This window comes from Sus scrofa, chromosome 12, assembly GCF_000003025.6.
Source record: "Sus scrofa isolate TJ Tabasco breed Duroc chromosome 12, Sscrofa11.1, whole genome shotgun sequence".
NCBI classification, from domain to species: domain Eukaryota; kingdom Metazoa; phylum Chordata; class Mammalia; order Artiodactyla; family Suidae; genus Sus; species Sus scrofa.
Window position 1 is genome coordinate 49,679,063 of NC_010454.4, and position 19,094 is coordinate 49,698,156.

At 47.6% G+C, this 19,094-nt stretch overlaps 1 protein-coding gene across 1 annotated transcript in view; it reads right to left on the reverse strand.

The window, feature by feature from the left end:
• The window catches only part of TRPV1 (transient receptor potential cation channel subfamily V member 1), a 33,099-nt gene that overhangs the window by 2,527 nt on the left and 11,478 nt on the right, over window positions 1–19,094 (reverse strand). The window contains 10 exon segments of the mRNA XM_013981216.2: window positions 3,796–3,911; window positions 4,385–4,512; window positions 5,583–5,851; window positions 5,854–5,901; window positions 8,584–8,650; window positions 9,109–9,274; window positions 12,826–12,896; window positions 15,240–15,335; window positions 16,545–16,703; window positions 18,378–18,557. Of these exon segments, the coding sequence (XP_013836670.2) occupies window positions 3,796–3,911; window positions 4,385–4,512; window positions 5,583–5,851; window positions 5,854–5,901; window positions 8,584–8,650; window positions 9,109–9,274; window positions 12,826–12,896; window positions 15,240–15,335; window positions 16,545–16,703; window positions 18,378–18,557 (1,300 nt within the window).

A 19,094-nucleotide genomic window follows, 5' to 3' on the forward strand; every position in this document is an offset into this window, starting at 1 on the left:
ATGACCCAGGGAGTGCATCCAATGAAACACGTGGAGAAATTATAAGATTGCAGGAAGCCCTTGGGAAAACTGATGAAGGCCTTGAGTGGTTTTCCAAAAGTAAGTCTCTAAATAAAATAAATTTCCACTTCCAGCTCTGAGGAGTATCCATTACTGAGCTAGCCATCCTGCTGTCAACAATCATAAAACTAGACAAAAGACATGCAGAAAATGTCTTCAGGCATAAGACAATAGACTGAGAAGCTGCAATTCACAAGGTGAGCCCCATGATCACCCTGATGTTTTGCTTAGGGACGAATTCTCAGACTGCCCTGCAGTGAGCTGGAATCCAAGTAGAGTATGGCAGTGCCTCTGAGCTAAGGAAGAAGGGACAGGCAAAGCAGCTAAAATCTATGGGATAGGGTGCAGGAGAAGAGGAAGAAGGGGCTTATGGAAGTGGATTTCAAGAAGTCTTTGGGGTGGGGGGTTCCCCCATGTCCTTGGCTGAGAGTTGGGCTATACTTGCACAGGCTTACCAGACAGTGGCTGCTATGGGATTAAAAGTGGGACAGAGACACCAGAAGCTGAGCAGTACTGAGGGGTATCGGAGATCCAGCCAGCCAGTGAAGAACCTCCTCAACACTCTTTTTCTAGTCTAAGAACCAAGTTAAAAACATCAGAAATCACTACTTACTCTATAAGCACTAGAGCAAGAGCTACTCAAGATCCACCTTAACAAGGCCTAAAACCAAACCCTGACAAGCTCCTCAGTGGAAAGAGTTTGGAGGTTGAGTTTGATGGGATTGGCTAATACCTTGGCATTTCCACATATCTACTAAAATAAACTTTAAAACTAAGTCTACATACGTTCAAGGTGATTCATCAGTAACTAAACTGCCAACTAGAACTAAAACTCAAACAAAAGTCTCTACAACATATTATTATCGCAATGCCCAGTATACAATTAAAAGTTACTAGACATACAAGAAATGGGGAAATGTGACTCACAGTCAGGGGGAAAACCAGTCAATAGAAACTGACCCCAAGATGGCCAAATGTTGGATTTAGCAGATTTAGTAGGTGGAGAAGTTAAAGTAGCTATTATAAATATGTTCAAAGAACCAAAGAAAAACAATCTTATTGAGGGAACAGCTAAGGAATCTCAGGAGAGAAGTAGAAAGTGTTTTTTTAAGAAAGAACCAAATAGAAATTCCATAACCAAATGTGCTATTTAGAATGTAATATCCACTGGATGGGCTTAACAGCAGCTTGGAGATAACTGAGGAAAGGGTCAGTAAAGACAGGTCAATAGAAATTATTAAATTTGAGAAACAGACAAAATTGAGGAAAATGAACAAAGCCTCGGAAACCCACAGAAAAATATCAAATGGTCTCACATGCATGTAAAAGGAAAGATGGGAAAATAAGTGTATATACAGCTCTCCAAATTTGATGAAACATATTGATATACAGATCCAAGCATTTGGCAAAGCCTAAGCCAAGATACAATCGAAGAAAACCACCCCTAAGTCTTCTTAGTCAAACTGCTGAAAACCAAAGATGAAGAGAATATTTTGAAGCAGCCAAAAGGGGGGGAAAAGACACACTATAGACAGGAGAACAGCAGCATAAACTATGGAACAGAAACAATGGAGGCCAGAAGACAGCAAAGAATCAGAGTCTAAGTGTTGAAATTAAAAATAACAACAAAAATCTTTTAACCCAGAATTTTATATCCAATGAAAATATCCTTTAAACAGGAAGATGAAATTAACATTTCATCTTCAAACAAAAGCTGATATAAAACTGATCTCTAGTGATATAAACTGGGATATATCTGGGATGGGGAGGGTGGAATTGACTACAAAGGGGCATGAGGCTCAGTCTTGCGTGATGGAGATGATGTGTATCTCGCGTGGGGTAGTGGTTGCCTGAGTGTGTATATTCGTCAACATTTATCAGAGTATCCATTTAGGGAGTTTCCATCATGGCTCAGCAGTAATGAATCTGACTAGTATCCATGAGGACTCAGGTTCAATCCCTGCCCTTGCTCAGTGGGTTAAGGATCCAGCGTTGCTGTGGCTGTGCTGTAGGCCAGCAGCTACAGCTCCAATTTGACCCCTAGCCTGAGAACTTCCATATGCTGCAGAAGGAAAAAAAGGAAAAAAAAAAAAAAGCTTTTGTCCATAGTTGTAAACCAACTATAATAGAAAAAATAAAATATTTTTAAAAATTAAAATAAAAAATAAAAGCTTTTTGTTCATCAAAGGGCAACTACAGAATAGGAGAAAATATTGACAAATGTATGTGATAAAGAATTAATATTCAGAAGATGCAGAGAATTCCTATAACGCACAATAAAAAAAAATTAAATGGGCCAAAGACTTGAGTAGGCATTTATCCAAAGAACATCTATAAATGGCAAATAAGCACATGAAAAGATGTTCAAAATCATAAGTCCTTAGGAAAATATGTATCCATGAGCTATACTACTCCACATCTATTAGGATGGCTATAATCAAAAACAAAAACAGAAAATAGCAAGAATAGGTGAGAATGTAGAACCTTCATGCATTGCCGATGGGAATGTAAAATGACTCAAGTGCTTTGGAAAACAGTCTGGTAGTTGCTCAAAAAGATAAACATAGATGTACCCTATGATTCAGCAATTCCACTCCCGCCGAAAAGATCAGAAAGCAGGGGATCAAACAAGAATTTCATACACCAGGGTTCGCAGTATTATTCACAGTAGCCAAAAAGGTGGAGACAATCCTTATTTCAGTACACAGCTGAATAGACAAACAAAATACGGTATATACACACAATGGGATGTTACTGAGCCAGACACAAAAGGAGAAATATCGCGTGATTCCTTTTACACTAAGTACCACGAACAGGGAAATTCAAAGAGATGGAAAATAGAAAGAGGTTACGAGGAGCTGGGAGGAGGAAGAAATAGGGGTAATTGTTTGGGGGGTACAGAGCTTCTGTTTGGAAGAGTAAAAATGTTTTGGAAATAAATAAGGGTGATGGATATAATTAATGCTACCAAATAGTGCACATTAAAAAATGGTGAAGGAGTTCCCTGGTGGTTCAGAGGTTCAGGATCCGGTGTTGTCATGGCTGTGGCTGGGGTTGCTGCTGTGGCTTGGGTTTGATCCCTGGCCTGGGAACTTTCACATGCCATGGGTACCGCAAAAAAAAAAATTTTGTTTTTAAACAGTTAAGATAGCAAATTTCGTGTCGGATATATCTTTAACTTAATAATTTTAAAAAACTAAAAACAATTAGTACAGGGTCGTCATTCAAAATGTGTTCAATGTAAGACTAGATTTGCCTCATTTTTAAGTAAGTCTCTTTAGCTGGATCTTTAATTTCATGTCGACGGTTAAACATTTGCCTCTAATGGTTAAAGGACTTTTCTGGTAGTGATTTTCCGCAGGGCTTCTCGGTTCAAGGTGTACCCTTGGCCCCTCCCACCCTTCCCTCCTCTGCGCCCCTGGGTGTGTCCAGCAAGGTGAGTGTCCATTAGCCTCATGAGGCTGAGTGCAGACACTGGGTGTGAGAACCCGGACAGAGGAGACAGGGCCACCCACGGGGAGGCTGGATATGGCTGACTGCTTCCTCTGGGGGCACTGATGACCAGGGGTGCTTGCAGGGCCAGCGGGCACAGGCATGTGCAGCTGTGGATTGAGCAGGTGTGCGTGGGAGCACAATCGCACCCATGACTGAGTGTGTGGGTGGCTGACGCCTGGGGCTGCTCCAGGAGTGGGGCACCCCAAGGCTTCAGCTGTCTACCCGCCCCTCACACCTCACCTCTGCTGGACCGCAGGGAAAAGCTCAGGGTACGCTTGATGCCCTCACAGTTGCCCGGGTCTTCATTGATGATGCCCACGTTGGTGTTCCAGGTGGTCCAGTTCACCTCGTCCACCCTGCAGGGGGAGGAGATGGGGAGCAGGGAGCTGGTGGTCCATGGCCAGATTCTGGGGTCTCAGGCTTAGTCCCATGGACCAAGCCCATAGACCATGATGAGGAGACAGAGCTGCTAAGGGGAGACCCAGAGGGGCCTGCCTTTTGGACATCACCCCTGAAGATGTGCTCTCTGGCCACACCATGGGGCCCAGGGATTTCAAATACTGGATCTTTGGCTCTGACCCTGACCACTAGGTAACCCTTCTGAACACCTCATCTCCTAGGATTTCATGCCTGCGTTCCAGCTGCTGGGATCCACGCTGAATCCCCTGTGCCCACAGCCAACCCCTAGGGCAGCCCCTCTACCTACACTCACAACTGGCCCCAAGAGACCCCCAGGCCCATACTAGGTTCTGGAATGGCCCCTATGCCCACAGATGGCTCTGGGTGAGCTCCAGAGCTCCCCAAGCTTTGATTCCTGCCTGAGAATTACCTGAAACACCACCTGTAGTCATCCTTGCCATCAGGTGTGTACCCCACCTGTAGCAGCTTGCCTGAGCGAAAGACCTTCCTCATACACTTAAGGAAGCTCTTCTCCGTGTCCAGGATGGTGATGGCTCTCTGCGGGAAGACACGACAGGCAGAAGGACAGAGGGCTCATCCAGGGGCCGCCCCGGCTGCTAGTGACGCCTGCCGAGGTCAGCCTCTTCAGGTCTCTCCCTGTCCCTGCTCCTCCAAGCCGGACCTCCAGTGACCTCTACACAAGGCTGGTTCCCACAGCCCAACAGGTACAGATTCCATGGACAGAGACCAGCTGTCCATCCCAGATTTACCCAGGCACAGCTGGTGCCTGCCAGGTCTGGGCAGGGCAGCTGTGCGTGAAATAGAGGGTGCCAGCCCCAGAGCCTTCCCTGAGAACCTTATGAGGGGGCAACATAGTGCCATGCTTAAGAGCAGGGCCTCAGGAGTGAAACTGCCTGGGCCAAGGGCTGGCTGGGTTGCCTTGGACACAGATGCTTGACTTCCCTATGCCTCACGCCTTCACCCAAAACTGGGGATAGGGAAAGTACCCTCTTGGCACTGTTGTTGTAGTACCTGGCAAAGAGCCAGTGCTGCTTAATAAGAAAGATGCTGTGTAGCATTGAAAACTCTGTCTAGATACTTACATTGCAACAAAACAATGGGAGGAAAAGAATGCATACATGTATGTGTAACTTGGTCCCCATGCTGTACAGCGGGAAAAAAAATAAGTAAAAATTTTAAAAATTAAAAATTAAAAAATTAAAATTAAAAAAAAAAAAGATGCTGTTATTACCAGCATCTGGAAAAGACAGATGTGGACCAGGTGGCTCAAAAAATGCAGCTGTCAATCCCCACCCCCTGATTAGCTGCTTCCCACAGTGCCCAACCCAGACCAAGTTCCCCAGGGAGCTGAGCCTTCCAAATCGTCCACCAGGGACCACGCAGCCCACGAGAGACACAGCATGTGTGAATGGCAGCTGGTGACCCTGGGCAAGGAACCCCTGCAGGAGGTGCCAGAGGCAGCCCACTGAAGAAGAGGCTGCTGCCTGAGCCCCCAGGCGAGCTGGACTTTCTGCCCTGCCCCCAAAGGTGCAGAGACCCAGGTGCATTGAGAAACAGCCAAAGCAGCTGGCCCGCTGGTGCTGCGCACACCCTGCCAAGGGACACACCTGCAGTTTCCAGATGTTCTTGCTCTCCTGCGAAATCTTGTTGACAGTCTCGCCCATGAGGGCGATGAGCATGTTCAGCAGGAGGATGTAAGTGAGAATCACATAGGCCAGTAACAGGATGATGAAGACAGCCTTGAAGTCATAGTTCTCCGTGAACTCCAGGTCACCCATGCCGATGGTGAACTTGAACAGCTCCAGGCACGTGGAGTACAGGCTGTTGTAGGAGCTGTCTGGCGACCGGCAGACAAGCCCTCGACACTTGTGAACACCTCCGTCGACACAGAGTCATTCTTTCCATCCTCGATCAGTGTCACCACAGCTATAGAGCGTGGAAACAAACAGCTGGATGGAAGCCCAGACTCCAGGTCCCACAACATACAAACCCACTACCCCCAGCATGGTCCCGCAGCAGGAACTCTGGCTTGGCACCTCTGTGTGAATTAAAAATAAATCAAACAAAACAACCCTTCTTTAAAATCATCAGAAATGTGTCATAATATATTGTTTTATTTAAAAAAAAAACTTTATCATCATCTGCTAGGAAAATGCTAAAATAAATACGCAAATCTATATGCATGAAATGAATACAGCCACATTTGTTCAGGGCACAACCTGCCTAACCTCATATGTCAGCCCCGGGTCCAAAATCTAATTTCTCACCTTGTCTGCCTCTGCCCCTTAGAAGGTGGCCAGAACTAGCCCATTCTAAAACCACGAGGGCTAAGAAGCTCAGAGCAGAATGGCTTCTTGCTGCATTCTGCACTTTTCTTTGGGAAATGTAGTCCTGAGTCTGAGAGCTTCTGTAGCAGTTGTGCCCCGTAGTTACTGCAGATCTATTATCCGCTAACCCCCCTGGCCTAATCCCTTCCCATGGTCCCTGGTAGGCAGGGCTTCAGACCACATGCCAGAGCCCACACCAATCCCTATCAGATCCCTTCTAGTCAAAGGCACCATTGGGGAGTTCCCGTCGTGGCGCAGTGGTTAACGAATCCGACTAGGAACCATGAGGTCGCGGGTTCGGTCCCTGCCCTTGCTCAGTGGGTTAACAATCCGGCGTTGCCGTGAGCTGTGGTGTAGGTTGCAGACGCGGCTCGGATCCCGCGTTGCTGTGGCTCTGGCGTAGGCCGGTGGCTGCAGCTCCGATTCAACCCCTAGCCTGGGAACCTCCATATGCCGCGGGAGCGGCCCAAGAAATAGCAACAACAACAACAAAAAAAAAAAAGACAAAAAAAAAAAAAAAAAAAAAAAAACAAAGGCACCATTGGAGTTCTCTTCATGGCTCAGCGGAAACGAATCCAACTAGGAATGGTGAGGTTGCAGGTTTGATCCTTGGCCTCACTCCGTGGGTTAAGGATCTGGTGTTGCCATGAACTGTGGTGTAGGTCGCAGACATGGCTCAGATCCAGTATTGCTGTGTGCTGTGGTGTAGGCCAGCAGCTGTAGTTCCAATTCGACCCCTAGCCTGGGAACCTCCATATGCCATGAGTGCGGCCCTAAAAAGCAAAAAAAAAAAAAAAAAAAGCTGCCATCACTCTCAGACAGGCTGTAGGATGGGGATGGGGAGGGTATACCACGTGGACCATGTAACTGCAGAACTCAGATGAGGATCAAAGTGGGACACAGGACACAATTGCTCAAAGAAAAGGGCACAGCCAGCTTGAAAGGGCCCCTGATGACCATTTCTCAGAGAATCTGAGCATGAAAATAAATGATGGTCATAAGGAGTTATCACCCATCTAACAAAGTGAGAATCCATGAAAAAAACAAAAACAGAAATGACTCTACGAGGTCCTACCAATATAAATAGGTAAATAAATGTGGCAGAATGGAAAGCATTTCCATTACATTACTGTAAGGAAAAACTCTTCCTTACAGTAGAATGCCAGCTAATAAATGTAGGAGAAATAAGTTAGAAAATCATCATTTGCAACCATCACAGGATCAGGTGATTCAGGTGAGACATGCAAGTTTGATGAGAAACAGGATATTTACATAGACTTAAAGCATCACGTCACAAATTACTTACCAGTTACAAAGGGAAAGATCATAACTTGATAGTGGAAAAACCTGACAGACCCACCAAAACCAAGAAACGAAAGCTAACAGCGCCAGAAATGGGACAGACGGACACTGAGGGACTCCTCGTACACACGAAAGAAGACACATATCGCTTCTTGACCAAAATGCATTCCTGAATCTAATTGTGAGGAAACATAGGACAGACTCAAACTGAGAGTCATTGTAAAAACTGGCCTTTACGCAGTGAAAACGCTAAGATCACAAAAGAGAAGGAAGGAGTGAGGGATTTCTCTGGATTGAAGCAGACTAAAGAGGCTTGATAATCAAATAGAATGCTTGATCAGGGATTTTGATTTCTATAAAAGTCATTATCAGGACAACGGGTGAAATTTGAATAAGGCTAGGATCAGCTAATTGTCCTGTATTGCTGTTAATTTCCTAGTTTTGATCATTATACTGAGTTTTGGTAAGAGAATGTTCTTATTTAGGAAATACACAATGAACTATTTAGTAGTAAAGGACTCAGCATGTCTGCAACTCACTGTTTTTTTCCAGTGTGGTGTAATGTGGTGTGTGTGTGTGTGCATGCGCACGCATGTAGCGAGGAGGGAAAATGATTTTTTATTTTTTTTTTATTTCAGTGTGGTAAAATTGGGAGAATCTGCATAAGAGCATAGAGAAGTCCTTTGTACTATTCTCATGACTTTTCTGAAAATCTAAAACAATGCCAAAATAAAAAAATTTTTGAGCCAAAATGCAGCTATACTACAGGCAATAGCACTTCATACCTCTAAAATTATTTAAAATCTTCTATGGATCAATTTCCAGATTCTCCTGCTATTTCCGTGTTCTTTGTCCACCTGCTCTGTCACCTGCAGACACACACCCCAGCGGGCCTCTCCCCATCCAGCCCCGCAGAATCCTCAGGAACCTGAGGTCAGCAGGAGCCCCACCCCCCACCAGACTTGATCAAGCCTGTTACCTGTGGAAAAGCCGAACAAGAAAACAAGGTAGACAAACATGAAGCGACACAGGTCTCTCAGGATCATCTGCAGGAGAGAGTGGGCTTGTCAGAACCAAGTCCAGGCCTGGGAGAGGCTGAGGAAAGGGCCAGGGCAGCATCAGTCTGGGGGTGGGGGTTAATCTTGAGCTCAAGGGGAATCAGAGGACATACAGGAGGGGTTTTGGTTTAGTGGTTTTCATCTCAGGTGTCATGAGGGAGTTACCACAGCTCCCACCCCACCCCCCGCCACTGGCCTTTGTTCTGGTGGGAGAGGGGAGCCCGCTATACCGGAGGTGGGTCAAGTTTCAGGGGAGCCCGCAAACCTGGGTCTAGGCCAGGTTGCCTGATTGTGGGGGAATTCTCTGGAAAGATGAGTCTTAAAGTGCAGTCTTAAGCATCTCTCCAGACAACATAGAGAGGATGGATGGAGTTTGTGCGACCAGGTCCCCCATACCCAGGAGCTAAAGAGGCTCTGCAGAGAAGCCCACAGGAACCAGCACCAACCTTCTCAATCATGACAGCATAGATGCCCATCTGCTGGAAGCCACGGGTGTAATAGAGCATGTTGGCCCAGCCCATGGCCAGGGAGAACACCATGGAGGCCACGTACTCCTTGCGGTGGCAGAAGTACAGCACCACAGTTCCCAGCATGAACAGTGACTGCACGAAGCTGAGGGGGGAGGGACAGGAAGCATGGTGCATCAGCATCCAGGAGGCTTGACACACACCACCCACCCCCCAGACAAGCCCAAGCTCCCTGGGCTTCTTGTCAGAGGCACAGACTCGGGTCATGGGGGAGCTGGGGTTGGCTGTCCTGCCTCCTTTAGCCCAGGAGCCTCAGCGAGAGCAAAATTGCCCCCAAGGGGCAAAAATCACTTCTAGGGGCAGAGGGTAGGAAGTGATGAGGGTGTGCAAAATCTTCTCTTTACACACAAATTACTGATGTGTAAATAAGCATGTATACAGTATGTTTGTAGTAGTAGATTTCATGGAAAGTCCCAGGTGGTGTTGCTCATCATTGTCTCCTCCCAGAAGTGCCCCCTCAACCAGCTGCATTAACACTGTGGACCATGCTGATGACGCATCATCCCATTTGTACATGAGAACCCAGCAAAAATCACCGCTGTGCTGATGTGAGCATACTGAAAACTAGTGTCACTAAACGGGCTCATTAATTGGAGTTCTGCTGCAAAGAAATACTATTCCCTGGCATCTGCAGACCCCTGGCCAAAATGAGAACTGACGTCAGCCAAAAGAGGCAAAGGCTGCCTTGGGTAGCAAATGGAGTCTGCACATGGGACTTTTAGAAGCTGGAAGCAGTGGAGAAATGGAAAATGACTTAGCAGATCCAAGAAAGCAAATCCGAATTCATAGTGGAAAAACCTAAGAACCAACTTGCTTAATCGAGACCCTCAAAAGGCTTACGTATCTCTGGAGGAGAGGTGAAGAAACCTAACTTAATGGGGAGTGGAGGTTTTGCCTCTGAAAAGATTTTAAAAGAGGGTCCTTAGATCCCATTACATCAAATATCCATGAACGCACTGGTACTTTAGCAAAAACTACATTATGTGATTGGGTGCAAGACAGATTACACAAAGCCCTCTTTTTTGCTCAGTTCTCAGAAAGTGGGCAGCCAGACTCCTTCCCTCAAGGAGTAGAGGACTGAAAAGATGCAATAGACTAACTTTGGACATTCTCCAACAATTCTCTTTATCTAGACCAGAGTATAATGCAGCTTAAAGTTGATAAACCCCATTCACACATTCAGAATGGCTTTGGACTTGGCACTTTTAATACTGGAAGTCAAGAAACAACGGAGAAATATCTTCAGAATTTTTAAAGAATTTTATACCCAACCAAACTACCAATCAAATGTGAAGGTATAGTAGAAACATCTTTCAGATATGTCAGATTTAAAAGCAATTGTACTCTCCCTTCCCTACTATGCATGTCCTTCTTTGCATGAGGATATCCTCCCCCAAAACAAGGAAGTAAATCAGGAACACAGAAGATCTAGAGTTCGGAAAATAGCAGATTCAAACCAGAAGAGAAGTGAAAGGGATCTCCAAGGTGTTAGAGAAGGACAGCATCCTGGATGTACACATGGGAGCAATGGACTCCTCTGGCACAATGAAAACTCTCATCACCTGCCCTCTTTTCCACCAGATGAAAATACTGCAGGATGTGTTCCAATAAAACAAGGAGTGGGGAAGGGAGTTCCTGTTGTGGCTCAACTGTAACAAACCTAACTAGCATCCACAAGGATGCAGGCTTAATCTCTGGCCTCGCTCAGTGGGTTAAGGATCCAGCATTGTCGTGAGCTGTGGTGTAGGTTGCAGATGTGGCTAGGATCTGGTGTTGCTATGGCTGTGGCATAGGCTGGCAGCTGCAGCTCTGATTTGACTGGGAACTTCCATATGCCATGGATGCAGCCCTAAAAAACAAAACGAGAGAGAGAAACTCTAACCAGGTGCAAAGCAATGAGAATTCCAAGGCTGGCAGCAACAAGAAGTCCCGTGATGGCAGCTAAGTAGAAGACCTAGAAGACAACCAGCCCAGTTAGAAGGAAAGCATAGAGCGCCAGGGGGAGAGCCCTCAAGAAAAAAAAAAAAATCCAGGGATCAATCCTATAATTTGTGTGGTTGATTTTTGAGGAAAATTGTACTAAGAAGCTTCGAGACGTATGGGAAGAATGAGCAATGGATACAAAGAAAACTGAACAAGTAAAAACAAGGTAATTATTAACTTCAGGAGAAACAGAAAGAAAAGAAATATTATAGTATATGATGAAGCTCAACTATGAATATCTGCTGAGACACAAAAATGCCAGTGCTGAATACCGGATAAAATGAAAATTACTACAAACCATACTGGAAAGCTAAGGAGAAGGAGCAGACAGGAAGGCAGTGTAAGGACACCAAATAAATGTCGGAAGAAAGAGCTACAAGTTGGAAAGTGATTGTTCCTGTGAAGGAAGGTTGCAGGGAGTGGGAAGGATTGGGGTGAAGTACCCTACATTTTCTACAAGCTTTTTTAGTCCAGTTAAAAGTTTTACCTATGTGCATGGGTAGCTTTGAGTAAACAACATTTTTAAAAATTTTTTAACATGCCCACAATGGATCTTCCTGAGAGTAGAATGGAGTTTATTGACATAGCACTGTGGAGAAGAACATTGCCTCTCTAAATAAAGCAAGTCAGCATTGCACCAACCCTCTAGACCCTGCCTTTGAATTTGCCTTTGGGGCTACAGTGTAAGAACCTCAAGATTCTAGTAAAAGGATGAGGTCCATGAGTCCTAGGGACAAGCTAGCTGCAAATAGGGTGAGAAATCAACTTCTTGCACCCGCCAGGAATAAAAAGCAAGGCCCCTGTAATGGGGAAAACCTGGGGATCAGAGCAGAGGCCGTAAGTAGAAATCCCAGGAGAAGACCCCTTCGGGGTCTGAAAGCCCTCTCTGCATCCTGGGCCCTCCAAGGGACGCTCACAGAGGTCTGGTTTATTTTATGAAGGAAACGGGTTTCCCATACTATCCACATTTTCTTATAACGGAGTTTTTGATTTATCTGCCTCCTCCTAAATCAGGATTTATCTGTTTTCAGTCAGGGGTGATTTTTGTCTCCCCCACGTCGTGACGGGGAGCAGGCCCTTGGAAATATCTGGGGACGTTTCTGACTGTCAAGACTGGAGGACAGGGAGAAGGCTACTGGCATCTAGCGGGTAGAGGCCAGGGATGCCGCTGAACATTCTACAAGGCACAGGACAGCCCCACCACAACCTATCCAGTCCAAAACGTCCATGGTTCCAAGCTTGAGAAACCCCACCCTAGAGATTGCAGATTCCTTGAAGGCAGGATCCATGTCTACTTCATCTTAATATCCTCATGTCAACTTGGTAAGTACTGGAGGTATGGACAAAAGGATGGGGGGAAATGGATAAGGGTACATCTAACTCAGACTATAAACCACATAAGCCCATGGAACACAACTGTCATTTCCTAGTACCTGGAACACACCTGCCACAGAGTGGACCCTCGGTATGCACTCACCCGACAAACGTTTATTGGTGCCTTCCATCATTCATGCAACATGCTTGTGAGGCCCTACTATGTTCCAGTATATGGGTTTACGAGATGATGAGCGAGAACGAGCTGATTGTTGTAACCCCCGGTCTCGTGGCCCAAAGATGCTGTCTGCTACGGAGACATGAGTCAGTATCACTTACAAAAGCATCTCACTGTAGCTGTCCACAAACAAGGTCTTCAGTGAAGGCCGTCTCTGCAGGAAGTACTGAATCTGCAGGTTAAAGAGGCAGAAGAAGATCCCACGAAAGGTTAAATGGTGAGCACCTCCAAAAACAAACAAACAAACAAACAAAAGGAGTTCCCGTCAAGGCGCAGCAGAAATGAATCCCACTAGTATCCATGAGGACACAGGTTCGATCCCTGGCCTCGCTCAGTGGGTTAAGGATCCGGCATAGCCCTGATCTGTGGTAGAGGTCACAGACACACCTCGGGTCCCCCATTGCTGGAGCTGTGGTGTAGGTCACAGACGTGGCTCGGATCTGGTGTTGCTGTGGCTGTGGTGTAGGCCAGCAGCTGTAGCTCCGATTCGACCCCTAGCCAGGAAACCTCCATGTGCCATGGGTGCGGCCCTAAAAATATGGGGGGGAAGAAATGGTGAGCGCCTGGAATGCTTCCTCAATGGTGCCGAGATGGACCATGGGAATGCATCAGAGCAAAGATAGTGAAGGCAGTGGAATAGCATATTATGTGACTCGATCAGGAAGATTTTTTTAAATAGAGTGAAATTCCAACTATACCTAGAAGTAAAGACCAAAATGTTATCCATTGCTGTGCTTAAATGATGGGACTGGGCAGTATTTTCTTCTCTTTCTCATTTGTGCTTTTTTTCGCTAATTTTCTTAAGTGTGCATTAGAGTAAAAATTCTTTCACTAGCCTCCCCTGAACCAACTCATCAGGTTGCGGTGCTCTCTGCTCCCCGAAAACCTTCTGAATGGTACCCAAGGTGAATGCTCCTCGCCAGGACACCCACACACTCCACGCCCTCCCACTGCATAATCCAGTTTGCCAAGAATGCTCTTTGCCTGCTGCCCTTGCTCACTGTCACTCTGGACTTTTTTTTTTTTTTTTTTTTTTTTTTTTGGTCTTTTCTAGGGCTGCACCTGCGGCATATGGAGTTTCCCAGGCTAGAGGTCTAACTGAGCTGTAGCGCCAGCTTATGCCAGAGCCACAGCAACGCCAGATCCGAGCCCCATCTGCGAACTGTACCACACACAGGTCACGGCAACACCGGATCCTTAACCCACTGAACAAGGCTAGGGATCGAACCCGCAACCACGTAGTTCCTAGTCGGATTCGTTAACCACTGAGCCACGACGGGAACTCCAGTCACTCTGTACGTTAATATAAACTATGAGTGTGAAACTAGAGACAGTTGTTTCTGTAAAGACAGAGTCCAATGAGGTGGAAAGACTCCCTAAACATGAGTTACTACAAGGGTGGGGTGGGGGGGGGAGATGTGACTTAGATCCAAAAGATTAAGGGGGAAAAAAATCACAATAATCTCAAATTCTGCATTTAGTTCCCTTTGTATATACAAGAGTGGTCCCACCTATACGAGAATGGCCACGGAATATGCATGTTCAAGTTTTTAGTAAAAGAAGATGGTTCCACTATCTACAAAACAGAAGCAGACGCACAGAGGTAGAGAACAGACATGCGCTTGACAAGGGGGAGCGGGAGGGAGTGGGATGGGCTGGGAGTTTGGGGCTCATAGATGCTCACTATTACATTTAGGATGGGTAAGCAATGAGGTCCTATTGGATAGACAGGGAACCATACCCGACCTCACTGAGATAGATGATGCTGCAAGATAACATTTAAAAGAATGTCTAAGTATGCAGAAATGGGTCAACTTACTCCACAGCAGAAATTGGCACAACACTGTAAATCAACTATAATTTTTTTTTCTCTTTAGGGCCGCACCTGCAGCCTATGGAAGTTCCCAGGCTAGGGGTCAAATCTGAGCTGCAGCTGCCCACCTATGCCACAGACACAGCAAAGCCAGATCCGAGCCACCTCTGCGACCTACATACTCTCAGGGATGCTAGTCAGATTCTTAACCGGCTGAGCCACAGCAGGAACTCCTATACTTTAATTGTTTTAATTTTAAATTGAAAAAAAAATGGTTCCAGTATACCTATCCATTTCTTTCATTATTCTGAGCTTTAACAGACAATTTCAATTAATTGAATAAATACAGTCATGATCCTGTCCCCTAAGAGTTTTCCTCTCTACCTCTCTAATTAAATATTATATTCAGTGGAAAACCCTGACTGCCTGTCTTCCAGCACGACTGCCCTGGGTCTGAGGGGACCCATAGGGCAAGGCTGCACCCCTCAGCCGTGAATGCCTGAGGGCTCTCAGCTTCGCCTGTGCCTCTCTAAGCTCCATTGCATGGCTGATGCATTAAAAAGTGGGTGAGTAAACCAGCTACAATGGAAAAAAATTAAAATCATTATATTAAAAAAAAAAAAGTGGGTGAGCACCAAGGGAGTCTCTCAGCTTTTTGTTTAGGTGACAATGGAAACCCACAGTGTGGGAAGCAACACTTACCCCTCGGAAAAATAAGTAGATTCCCCCTACAACAGAAAGTATCTCTCCAATGACTCGGAAATAGTCCCCCACGGTGTGGTTCAGCTTAAAGGGAGGCTGCAAAGGGCAGAGAGATGAGTGATTCCATTCGTTCATTCAATAAACCTTTACCAGGTGCAAAGCCCCGTGATGAAGATCCAGCCCCTTTCAGAGAAGCTCAGCCTCCATCAGGAAGAGAGACACAAATAAAAACAATGCTTTATTGTGCAGACACCTGCAAGGAGGCCCTTCTGTGGGACCCGACTTCCAAGGCGGGCAGCCTCTGGGTGCTAAGAGGGGCATCCTTTCTGTGCTGTGCTGTCTCCTGGTTGATGTCCCAGCGTGGAGCTCTGCTTGGCTGGGAGGAGGGTGGTGGCGTTGGGGGAGGCACCCTTCCAGACCCTATGCCATGTGCTTTTGGCTAATCCCACAGCCCATGGTCAACCCCGGGCTGCCCAGGACTCTCAAGGTTTCCCAAGGGTGGGGAGGGAGAGCCAACCCTGCCCTGCCACTGACATATGGGTGTCTTCTTTGTGCTTCAGCCGCAGTTTTCCAGAGTGAGTTTCCTTTCAGCCTACCATCCATGTCTCATAAGCACCAATTCACTAGCTTGCCTTATTAGCACGTTTCTCTTTTCTCTTAAAATAAAGTCATTAGGTGGCTTTAATAGGTGTTTAGAAATCAGGTTTTGCCTAACTAGGAAGTTGAGTTTTTCAATCATATTGACAAGCGAAGCACCCTGGAGATAAAGGCAGCAAGTTGAGTGCTTGGAGGCTGAATGGAAAGGACTCAATTTGGAAACTCAAGAGGGAGCGTGGCTCCCGGTAGCAGAAGAATCTGGTCCTAAGGCAATGTGATGCATGGCCCAGGGCCTGGCTTAGAAGCGCTGAAAGTACATGTCCAGGGAACGAATCATGTGTGAGCAAGTGAACAAAAGTGGGCAGGCGAGTGGGATGGCAATGGACTTGGGGTGCGTGCCAGCCCGGGACCCTGCAGACACCCAGCCTAGGGAAGAGCTGCTTCCGGAGCCCTAAGTCCTGCATCCTTTCTAACCTAGTACCCCCTCCTCTGCAGTCGGGGGCCTCAGCAACCACAGGCTCAGCCTCACAGAGGCTGGAGGAGGAATTGAGAACAGGAGGAGGGTGCGTGACCCCCAGCACAGGGATGCAAGATCTCCAGGCGACCCTTCCCTCTCTCCAGGGCCCAGTCTGGGCCTGGGGTTTGGGGGTGTTGTAGGAACGCCCACCTCCTCCCCATGTGCCCCCTGAGGCCCAAACTCTTGCGCACCAGGCCTTCCGTGGGCCTGTAGTAGGCGGCCGTGGTGAAGATGATCATATACAAGCAGTAGACCAAGAAGTTGAAGTAGAAGATGCGCTTGACGAATCTGTCCCACTTGTCCTGCAGGAGGCGGTTCAGCGGCTCCACCAGGAGCATGTCATGGCGATTCTAAGGGGAGCAAAGAAAGGTGAGCCCCACTCCCCGCCAGGACCCGCCTCTCAGGCCCGTGTCAGCCCGGGGAGCTCCACACACTCGCTCTCCGCAGGACCGCACCCTCAGCCGGAGCAGTGGAGGGTCACAGATATGAACCAGTGGGCTCCCTGCACGGCCCACCCTCGGGGCCTCAGTGCCCCTGCTGTGCCGTGAACAAGGGCAGAATTTGGACATGTGACCCCAAGAACCCCTGACACTCAAGAGTTCACAATTGTTGCCCCAAATTCTATGCCCATCACTTCTCTCTTTTGTTTAATGGCCACCCCCGCGGCATGTGGAAGTTCCTGGGATTGAATCCGAGCCACAGCTGCAGCAGCGCTGGATCCTTTTAACCCGCTGTGCTGGGCCAGGGATGCAACCCGCGCGTCTGCTGTGATCCGAGCCCCTGCAGTCAGATGCTTAACCCACTGCTCCAAGGCAGGAACTCCAGATTCCCGTTATTTCTGACAATCCTCTCCGGAGACACTCCATCCTTGCTCTTCCCACAGTAACAGGAAGAGGCTGACACAGGCAGAGCCTGGCACGAGGCTGCTCACAGAGGGGCTGAGGGCAGGGAGGAAGGGGCCTCTGAATTCCTTAAATTCTCTCATTTCCAGCCCTGGGCCAGACAGGCTGTCCAGGTGGGAGTGGCTGTTACCTACGCATGAGACAAAGGGCACTGGAAGGCTTCCCTGCTGAGGGTGGGCCCAGAGCCTGGGACACCATCCTTGCAAGTAATGCTTTGGGGGAGTTCCCGTCATGGCTCAGTGGGAACGAATCCCACCAGTATCCATAAGGACACGGGTGCCAGCCCTGGCCTCACTCAGTGGGTTAAGGATCCAGGCACTGCCATGAGCTGTGGTATAGGTCACAGATGCAGCTCTGAGCCTGTGCTGCTGTGGCTGTGGTGTAGGCCAGCAGCTACAGCTCCGATGCCACCTCTAGCCTGGGAACTTCCATATGTCATGGGTGCGGCCCTAAAAAGATTAAGAAAAAAGATGGGTAATACCGAGGTTGGCAAGGACATGGGTAGGGGTGTACCCACTGGGGATGGGCAAGTGTGTTGATGCGATCTTTTTGGAGGACATACTTTCTGACGTAGCAATTCCAGTTCCAGGTACCCTTCATAGTAATAGTCTCAGACCCATGCCAAGTGGCCTGCCACATTGTAGCAGAAAAAAAAATGGAAATAACTTAAATGTCCGTCTACGGACGTTGACTCCTCGCCCCTACGATGAAATACTTGCAGTCATTTTTTTTAATAAAGCAGATCCATAGATGCTGCTATAAAACTCCCTACAAGACACGCCAATAAGCAGAAAAAAGGGGTGTTCTGTTGCACAGTACGACCCAATTCATCCCAACGAAACGAAGCTATCTGTTTTTATACGGTATAACATGAGGATTTTTTTGTCAATGTACCTTTGAAATATTTAAGTTTTATGGAAATATTATCATATATTGATTACCTGATGCAGGAAGACATTTGGCGGGACTGAGTGGGAAGGTGAGGCTGTAGGGTGTCGGCCCCAGGGAACGGGTTTTTATCGATGGAAAGAGGCAGAGCCGGACCAGGGACTGAGCGTGGGGGCTGGGGTGCAGTGAGATGGGAAGCCCTCCCTGGCTGGGGCCCAGCCCCAGGACACTCACAGGGGTCTCGCTGCTGCTGTAGGCGATCACCTCCAGCACCGAGTTCTTCTCGCAGGTGTCGATGCAGGACAGGTCGTAGAGCGAGGAGTGCACGGGCCCGTAGGCCCACTCGGTGAACTTCCTGGATAGGTGCCTGCACTCAGGCTCCTGGATCTCCCTCTGGAGAATATAAGCCAAGACCTGCTCCAGGGATACAAGAGCCTGTTAAAGGCCAGCCTGGAGCCTCACCCACACTGCATTCCCACCAGCTCGCCAGCTCTGCTCCAAGAATAACTCGGTTTCCCAGCCCTGTTAGAGATCCCACCCAGGCCCCAGAAGAGCCACTGCCCCCCTCTACCTGCCTCCTGACCACCGTCAAAATCAACATGCCCAGGAGTTCCCATCGTGGCTCAATAGGAACGAATCTGAAGAGGAACCATGAGGAGCGGGTTTGATCCCTGGCCTCGCTCAGTGGGTTAAGGATCCGGCGTTGCCATGAGCTGTGGCATAGCTCGGATCTGGCGTTGCTGTGGCTGTGGTGTAGGCCGGCAGCAACAGCTCTGATTAGACCCCCTAATCTGGGAACCTCCATACGCCCTGGGTGTGGCCCTCAAAAGACAAAAAGACCAAAAAAAAAAAATCAACCTACCCAGTGCCTCCGACCCAAGCTGTAGCCACATTGGACCCATCACCTGATCACACCTGGCCCCCCAGTTCTCCCATCTCAAAGTGAAGGAC